Here is a 9,808-nt window from a genome sequence, read left to right as displayed (position 1 = left end):
GCGCCATCTTGGTAAAAAGGCTCTATAAATTACTAATTTATATGGTGGTGTTACAATTCATGAAAAAAATGGGTTCCACGGTCAAATAAATTTTCAAAACTCAATATATTTTAAGCAGGATTATGGTCATGTTTTTTATTTCAAAAAGGTGTCAGTATCACTGGTTTGCTTGTAACCATGTAGATCACAGTCTAGCGTAAGGTTCCTCAGACTTCTTTATTCATAGACTTCTTTTTATGAAATAGTCTTTGGAAAAGTGGAATTGACTCTTGGAGAAATTTTCAGTTTTTTAAAATTCTGTTAAAAATAACACATATCACATCCCAGTTTCCTCTCATGTTTCTGAAGCTTCTCAAGGCAACTCATATGCTCTTCAAACTTCTTGGTCTGTTTTCTCTTCATTCTTGAAGGAAACCATTGTACTTAGATTTTTGTGATAATTAAATGAAGACAGTCTACACTAAAGGAGGATATAGAGGTCCAATTTGCTTCCTCAGTTCTGGTAAAACAGAAATCCTGACCTAACTGCAGCCATTTTGTGCAATAAAGCTGCAGTCATTTTGTTCACCGAACTCAGCTAAATCTTGCGATTTGCCATCAAATTGAAATATCCATGAATGTGCTCAAAAAAGCTATGGACACTAGAAATATAAATGCCCACTCAGACTAAAAAAATAAAGATTCTCAAAACTTTCAACCTGGATTAGATGGCAAACTTTTCATCAGTCTGACAGGCTCAAATTGGGCCAGACAGGGCTCCCTTCTTCAGTTGGGCACCCCGAGCCCATGGTCCACATCCATGTTGGGGGCCGAAATATGACTTTCTTAGTTAACAGTGGAGCAGAACACCCAACCTATTGCTCCTCTCTCAGAAAAAAAGTTTATCATCCCGGGGCAACTTGAGACTCACCCCTTCTGCCAGCCACAAACTTGCAGCATGGGAGGACATGAGATCATATGAGTTCCTCTGTGTGCTAGAATGCCCAATCCCACTTCTGGAGAGAGACATCCTATCAAAGTTAGCTGCTACCATCACCTTCTTTCTGGGACAGTCTTCTTCTGTCCTTTCCAACTCCACAGCCATGTTTCCTACTTGGCTGTGTTTCCCAAGAAGAAGAGTGGCAACTGATGGATACACACACAGTGGAAACCACAATTCGCAAGACTTTTTCCCCCTCGTATGGGCTGAAGACTCTCCTCCTGGACTGGCTGGCCATCAGCCACCCACCTCTGATTGTGAAATTGCATCCCAGGGCAACTCCTACGTGTATCAGACAGTACCCTATGCCACAAGGGGCTTGACTAAGAATTCAACCACACAGGGCTGGAGAGATGGCTCAGTGGTCTAAAGCACCTACTTGGAACAAGCTTAGCAAAGCACAGGGACCATGGTTCAATCCCCCAGCACCACATGCCAGCCAGCCCCGCCCCCTGGTGGGCTGAGCTGGCCACACACACACACACACAAATAAATAAATAAATATTTTTTAAAAAAGCTATCTTTAAAAAAAAAAAAAAAAAAAAAAAAAAGAATACAACCACACACCTAGAGACTTCAATACTATGTAATACTTCTAAACTGTTCATCACCCTGAAGTACACCTCTCTTGTCTGTAAAGAAACCCACTGGGGCATATCCAGTTCAGGATCCTAAAGCTATCAGTGCCACCATGGTTGCCTTCCATCCTGTGGTCCCAAACCCATGTATTATTCTCAGTTTTCTGCCACCCACAGCCTGCTGGTACACCTGCCTGAATGTAAAAGATGCCTTCTTCTGCCTTCTACTAGCTTCTTCAGCCAGCTCCTCTTCCCCTTCAAATGAGAAGACCCTACTTCTGGACTCAAAAGTCAACTGACTTGGACTCGCCTTCCCAAGGATTCAAAAACTCACCTACCGTCCTTGTGGAAACCCTCACAGCTGACCTTGCTGGCTTCCCTGGCACAGAATATCACTTCATCCTTCCCACTGATGATGATCTGTCTAATGACAACCAAGCTGCGTTCTGGGAGGGTACAAAAGTTACAACATCTGACAGAAACTGGCTACAAGGTATCTTGGAAAAAGGCACAAACCTACAAACAAAAAGTCACATATGGGCTAGGGATACAGTTCAGTGGTACAAGTGCCTACCTGGCAAGCACAAGTCCCAAGTTCAATCCCCGATACCAAACAAATAAATATAAAAAATAAAATAAATAATGTCAGATGTCAGGGACACCATGCAGTTGGACCAGAGAAAAAAGAGGTCATGTGGTTCATCCTAGTCCAATCACAAGAAAGGCAAACTCCAAAAAATTACTTGTAACTGCTGGCTTCTGCAGAATCTGGATCCATGGGTTTGCAGAAACAAGCAAGACGCCCATATGATGCCTTGTCTGGAAAACATACCTTCAACTGAAACTCAGAATATGAAAATGACATTAAAAAGGCTCTCTATACAGCCCCAGCCTTGGGAATTCCAGGTGCAACTCACCCTTTCAACTTGTTTCTTGATAAATGGCATGTGGCTTCAAAGATGCTTATTCAAATTGTCAGCCATTAGAAGTGCCCAGCGGCCTACCTGTCCAAACACTTGGATCCAGTCACTAAGAGCTGGCCCCTTTGCTTCCGTGCTCTAAAAGTTACTGTCCTTCTGATCAAGAAAGCTGACAATCTCACCTTAGGCACACCCTAACCATCCAGGTGCCACTTGCTGTACTGGATCTCCTGAGTAACAACATCGCTGGTTCTCCAGTAACTGGGTCACCGAGTTATTCTTCTGACACCATGATGGTAATCAAAAATTAATTCCCTATATATGTAAAGGAAGATGACTGGGCAAAACAAGAACAAGCCATTAAGGGCCACAACTCCTGGTGGACACTCCAAGATGGACAAACTGTCGCCCCACAGAGATGGCTTAACACCACAATTAATGCATGGAGGGAAAAAAAGCCATGGAAAAGCTCCTGGGCCACTACTATTATATCCCACAGTTGGCCAGCATCTACTCTACTGTCTATCCCAAGATGCCAAACTTGTGCTCAAAGTTATCTGACTCAGAGGCCTGAGCCCCCACCCCACCCCACCCCCCAGGATCCAACTGAATGAAACATCACCTTTGGAGATACACAGATAGACTTCACAGAAGTCAAACCTAACAAAGGACACAGATATTTTCTGGTACTAGTCTGTATGTTCTCTAGTTGAATAAAAGTTTTACCTGCCCAAACAGAAAAGTCCTCCAAAGTCAATCAAACATTTCTCCAAGAAACCATTCTCAGATGTAGACTGCTTCAGCCCATAGGAGGTGATAGCAGCCTCGCCTTTGTGGCAGGAATAACTGAAAACCTCAGTATACTGCTCCAAATAAAATGCAACCTGTATACTGCCTGTTATGGTTTATATCTTGGTGTCCTCCCAAAGCCTCATGTAGCTTTGTGATTAGTTCATGATCTAATGCTCGAATTATGGGTGTGAGTGCTACCCCCAGCCTAGGTCACAAAGCTTGAAGGCAGTGTAAAGAAGGGAGAGGCTTGCTGTCTACCACTGCTTGGCTCCTCCCTTTGTGTTTTACTGTTTTCTGCCACCATGAACTGCTGACTTCTTCCATTTACCACTGAACCTTGGAGCCAGCTGAATATGAACTGAAACCTGAGCTAAATAGCTCCGCAAGCTGAGCTAAATAAATCTTTCCTTCCTTAATTTTGAGTGTCAGATATTTTGGGGCAGCAAGGAGAAAGAAGTTAACTGAAATGCTTCCTATTGGCTTCAGAGCTTTAAAAAGGTAAAACAGATAAAGCAGACCTTGAAGACAACTTTAACCATGTTCTGCCATGAAACCAAAGCCCCATGACTGACCACCTTCCTGTGGCCCTTTGCATTTCATGTTCACCTGGGCCCACTGGGTTCAATTCCACAGCTGTTAAAGGTTGCGGAGGTCCAGCCTTGGCTACATCACACCACATCAGGAGAGCCCTGCCATCACTGAGGTCTGGGAGGCCTCACCAGATCCAAACAACTCCTAGAAGACCATCCCCCATCTCCAGAGAGCCAAGCCCTCCTCACAGAGCCTGAGGACAGTGACCTGGGGAGTTTTGACTGGCTCACCCTTCTTCCCAGGACTCCTTAAACCTCTAACCTTACTTTTTGCTGTAAGACTCTGGACTGTTAAATCTACCCTCACACTGAGAAAGCCAAAAAATACATGTGTTTACTGCTATACTTATTATCAGTCTTGGGATTGGTTACTCTCAGTTGTTCCCAGTGGCAGTAGGGAAACAGTAGGGATGACTTATCACCTTGTTTTCCAGTCCTGAAGCTAGGGACCTGACTAGGCCTGTCAGACTCCAGCTCTGCTCTTCCTAGTATCCCTCTACCTGGCAGCCTCCTCACTCAGGCCATCCCAAATTAGTAGTTCAACGTATGCATCAAGGAACTAAAACCACTGGGATGTAGGCAATACTCAAAGATGTCCATTCCCTAGAAACCTCACTGACTTACCCCTAACACAGCCCAAGAAGCTCACTACATGGGGAAATGTATGGTGGGTATGTGACAAATCTCTGTACCCAACTTCCCAGTGATGGGATTGGAACTGTGTTATAGTCCAACTGATTATTTCCTTCATAGTTGCTCAGAGGTCAGATGCCACTAAATAAATCAGCCCCAGGTTCCTTTGGCCCTGCTGTCTGCATGAATGGCATTGGGGTCTCATGAGGGGTCCCCAGTGAATTTAAAACTCAACTCCACGTAGCTGAAGGATTTAAAAGTTCGCTGTTCTGGTGGGGCACTATCCGCAAAGATATAGATTGGATAAACTATGTTTACTATAATCAACAAAGGCTTATCCATTAGACCTGGGGAACTCTTACGAAACTAGCTGAACAACTAGCTGAAAAAAATAGACTTGGTCTGGATATGATTCTAACAGAAAAAAGTGGTATCTGTTATGATAGAAACCCAACACTGTACTTTTATTCCAAGCAATACCATCCCTGGGGGCACAATGACCAAAGCCCTCCAAGGTCTAACAACACTGTCAAAAGAACTAGCCAAAAATTCTGGAATTAATGATCCATTTTACAAGTTTACTGAAACAGTGGTTTGACAAGTAAAAGGACTTAAAGTCCTTTATATATATTTACTGCCCTGATCATCACTATTGGAGTGTTCTCTCTCTCTCTCTCTCTCTCTCTCTCTCTCTCTCTCTCTCTCTCTCTCTCATGGGTTGCTGTGCAGGTAGTTTAATTCAGTGGTTAATTGAGACAGCTCTTTAGGAGAGACCCCCCCCCCTTCTGAGGGGTTATCTGAGTTTGATGTACTTAAGCCCTACCTATACTTGACGGTCCTAGTAGACTCAAATGGTGATTCCCCTTAAAGGGGGAATGAGGGAGAAATTCTGACCTAACTGCAGCCATTCTGTTCTCTTCCACTGAACTTAGCTAAAGGATATGATTTGTCATCAAATTGAAACATCTATCAATGTGCTAAAACCAACCTGCTATGTACAACTGTGCTTACCCCAGATACCTATTGTACCATAATCTTCAACTAAAATCTTCTCTAGTTCTTGAAACTTCATCCACCATTCTATAAATAAGATGAGTTCTCTATAATCACCACTTCAGACTTTAGAGATTACTCCTCTAGCATCTGGTAACATCAGTGAAATTTCATCTTTTCCTGAGCTACTGGCTACTGTTGACTCACTTTTTCCAGCAACACTGGTAGAGTTTGGAAACTGTCAACAGAACAGCTAAAAAATGAATTGTTAAGTTACTTCGAATGGTAGCATAGCTAATAAAATTAAGTGCTTTCTCTGACACCTAAAATCTAGTTTCAGCTTGTACTTAGTACTCAACAATCTGGAGCTCTTTTGGCTCTCTGAGCAGCACCATGGCGGTAGGCAAGAACTACCGCCTTACAAAAGGCAGCCAAAAAGGAGCCAAGAAGAAAGTGGTTGATATACTTTCTTTAAAAAGACTGGTGTGATGTGAAGGTGCCAGTTATGTTCAACATAAGAAATACTGGAAAAACACTCATCACCAGAACTCCAGAAACCAAAATTGCATCTCATGGGCTCAAAGGTTGTGTGTTTGAAGTGAGCCTTGCTGATCTGCAAAATGATGAAGCTGCCTTTAGAAAATTCAAGCTAATCACTGAAGATGTTCAGGGCAAAAACTGCCTGACTAACTTCCAGGGCATGGACCTCACCCTTGACAAAATGTGTTCCATGGTCAAAAAATGACAGACCATGATTGAAGCTCATGTTGATGTCAAAACTACCGATGGTTATTTGCTTTGACTGTTCTGAGTTGGCTTTACTAAAAAAACACAACAATCAGGTATGGAAGACCTCTTATGCTCAGCACCAGCAGTTTTACCAGATCCGGAAGATGATGGAAATCATGACCTCTGAGGTGCAGACAAATGACTTGAAGGAAGTGGTCAATAAACTGATTCCAGACAGCATTGGGAAAGACATAGAAAAGGCTTGCCAATCTACCCTCTCCATGATGTCTTCGTCAAAAAGTAAAAATGCTGAAGAAGCCAGATCCGGAAGATGATGGAAATCATGACCTCTGAGGTGCAGACAAATGACTTGAAGGAAGTGGTCAATAAACTGATTCCAGACAGCATTGGGAAAGACATAGAAAAGGCTTGTCAATCTACCCTCTCCATGATGTCTTCGTCAAAAAGTAAAAATGCTGAAGAAGCCCAAGTTTGAATTGGGAAAACTCATGGAACTTCATGATGAAGGTAGTAATTCTGGAAAGGCTACTGGAGATGAGACTGGAGCTAAAGTTGAACAAGCTGATGGATATGAGCCACCAGTCCAAGAGTCTGTTTAAGACCCAGATTTAAAAAAAAAATCCAGATTTTTAATAATGATAAATGAAGTCCTATTTATGATGGCTGAAAAAAAATCTGGAAATGATTATATGGGTGTTCATTGAAATGCTACTTATTTTAGCAGCATTGACTTTTTAAATTGTTGGAAAATCCTAATATGCTATTAAGTGATATGAATAACAGTATTTCCATTTTTCTACTTTTATTTCCATTTCAACTCAGAAGAATTGTAAATGACATTCCTATTTCATAGTGTGGAGTTGGCAAATGATGGCCCTCAGGGTCAGTCTGGCTTATAGCCTATTTGGATAAATATTATAAAGTTTTATTAAAACATTACTATCATGTTAATATACATATTGTTTGGTCTGTGGCAAATTTTGTGCTATACCAAGTGGTGTTCATTACACAGCTTAACACATTTACTCTTTCTTTAAAAATATTTATTTATTTACTTTGTGTGTGTGTGTGTGGCCAGCTCAGCCCACCAGGGGGCGGGGCTGGCTGGATGTGGTGCTGGGGATTGAACCGTGGTCCCTGTGCTTTGTTTAGCTTAGCTTGTTCTAAGTAGGTGCTTTAGACCACTGAGCCATCTTACCAGCCCCCACATTTACTCTTAAGTCAACAAAAACTCACTGGGAGATGTCCAAAATACTGGCAGGTTTTAATTGATAGTAGTACCATCAATTGAACTTTTGGCCTCGCAATCTTAAAAATATGAGCTAAGATCTAATTTCAAATATGGGGATGTAGGTAAAGTAATGAAGCATATGTTTGTAAAAAAAACTTACTTATTTTGAGTTTTCAAAATCAGCAATTTGGTACCAAGTATACATGTGTTGGCCACAGAAGTAAAGGTAAGTCCTGTCCTTAAAAGTATTCAGGAGTGAAAATAGAAATGTGGGGTTTTTTTTCCTTCCATGTTTCAAGTGTGGTGTTTTCAAATAGTGCCTTCTTTTCCTTTTTCTCAGAGACCGCTGGTTCCAGGAAAGGCTATGACTGTGAGAATCTCCCAGTGAGAAGGATGAGTCCAGATGTGCCTCTGCTGAATGATTACAAGCAGGACTTCTTTCTGAAGCGCCTTCCACAGACTATTCTTGGAGGCCCTCGACTCAGATTAGGGTATTGGGCCCCTCCTTACATATATGTTAATCAGATTATCCTTTTCCTGATGCCATGGGTTTTGGGTGGTTTAGGAACACTTCTGTATCAACTAAGTGTCCTAGAAGACTATCTCACAGCGGCCCTTTCAGGTGGACTGATGCTTGTTGCTGCGCTTGTCGTCCAGTTCACAAGTGTAAAGGCCAAGACCAAGTCAGTGACAGTGGAAAGAATGCTCACCACAGATGTCTTAGCAGAAGAAGACGAGCATGAGTTTACAAGTTGTGCTGGTGCTGAGACTGTCAGATTTCTAATTCCGGGCAAGAAATACGTAGCCAATGCAGTTTTTCATTCTGTTCTTGCTGGATTGTTATGTGGTCTTGGAACGTGGTATCTGCTCCCAAGGAGACTGACCTTGCTGTATGGCTGTGCAGGAGGCACCGCTCCATTATTTATCTTTGGGTGGATGACGCTGTGTATAGGAGAATATTCATTAATTGTAAACACACCTATGGAGACTGCAACTTTCCAAACCCAGGATACCTATGAAATCACTCCTCTCATGAGACCTCTTTATATCTTTTTCTTTGTTTCTGTGGACCTTGCACACAGGTAAAAAAAAAACCTACCAAATACTTCATAACTAGCTTTCTTTTAAGTATCTATTAAGAACTCTCTTTACTTTTTTTTTTTTTTTAACAAATGAATTTGTGGATTAGAATCTTAAAAGATGATAGGTTATTTTGGTGATTAACTTTTTAGGACTAATCTCTGATATATTTATACTATAAAGCAGTAGTTAAATCTCATCAGAGTAAAATAAAACCATCCTTTTATGGGTAAAAGAGCAATTTCTCAATCCTGTGTATTACTTTAAAGAGCTGTGAAAATCTGTACAATAACCTGGATAAACCTGTGAAAAGAATTTTCTCTGCTTGACAAATAGAAATAATGTAAAATGTATGTGTTACATACAGATAGAGTGAATTTAAGATGAATAAAGAACTATTTCTGATTTTGTTATACTAACATACATAGAGTATTGACTGTAGTTATAGAAAAGCTAGAAAATCTTTCAAAAGATACCTAGAAGCATAATTATCTACAAAATGTTTATAACAAATTTTGCATCCCTTTCTAAATCTGACTTTTCTTTCTCTTTTTCTATAGATTGCAGCTTTCTCTTTCCCAGGTTACTGTCCAGGTATAAATGTATAGGCATGTTATGAACTGAATGTTTGTGCTTCTCTTTCCTCATTGCCAAATTGTTATGTTGAATTGCTAAACCCAAATATGATGTTACCTGGACATGGGAGGTAATTAGGTCTTGAAGATGGGGCCCTACTCTATTGGGATTCATGCCCTTATAAGAGAAACAAGAGAGTGCGATCTTTCTCTGTTCACCATGTGAAGACACAGCAAGAAAGTAGCCATCTGTAGACCTAGAAGAGTACCCTCACCAAAACCCTGACCATACTGGCAGCCTGACCATGGCCTTTTAGCCTCAACAAGTGTGAAAAAATAAATTAAGCCAGCACCATGTTCATGGTGTTTTGTTGTATCAGCCCAAGATTTTAGTATAAAGAAAATTTGCTGGTACACTGGTACACTGCAGCAAATGCTTAAAAATGTGGCGTGGCTTTGAGACTGGATAATGAATGGGTAGAAGGTGGAAGATACTTGACAGTCATCCTAGATAATAGAGATGGTAAGGCTAGTTCTGATGAGATCACAGAGGGAAATAGGGAACATGTTATTTGATAGTGGAAGGAAGGTAACTTCTGTTACAAAGTGGTAAAGAACTTGACTAAGCTGTTCTATTACTTCTTAGATGGTAGAAGTTAAATTGATAAAATTGGATATTTAATTAAG

The 9,808-nt window shown here is 41.2% G+C and overlaps 2 protein-coding genes across 2 annotated transcripts in view; both read left to right on the top strand.

The window, feature by feature from the left end:
* The window catches only part of LOC111813084 (pecanex-like protein 4), a 21,357-nt gene extending 11,555 nt beyond the window's left edge, over positions 1-9,802 (top strand). Inside the window, exons 2-3 of the mRNA XM_023703100.1 lie at positions 7,807-8,548; positions 9,107-9,802. Coding sequence (XP_023558868.1) covers positions 7,860-8,548; positions 9,107-9,146 — 729 coding nt within the window. The 5' untranslated portion in view covers positions 7,807-7,859 and the 3' untranslated portion in view covers positions 9,147-9,802. The remainder of the gene's footprint in view (positions 1-7,806; positions 8,549-9,106) is intronic.
* Positions 9,246-9,808, top strand: part of Pcnx4 (pecanex homolog 4) — a 46,620-nt gene continuing 46,057 nt past the window's right edge. Inside the window, exon 1 of the mRNA XM_023701635.1 lies at positions 9,246-9,252. Within this exon, the coding sequence (XP_023557403.1) occupies positions 9,246-9,252 (7 nt within the window). The remainder of the gene's footprint in view (positions 9,253-9,808) is intronic.

The sequence above is a fragment of the Octodon degus genome, unplaced genomic scaffold, assembly GCF_000260255.1.
Source record: "Octodon degus isolate 3935 unplaced genomic scaffold, OctDeg1.0 scaffold00007, whole genome shotgun sequence".
NCBI classification, from domain to species: Eukaryota; Metazoa; Chordata; class Mammalia; order Rodentia; family Octodontidae; genus Octodon; species Octodon degus.
Note: the sequence above shows the minus strand (reverse complement) of the source record. Positions and strands in the feature narration are given on the sequence as shown.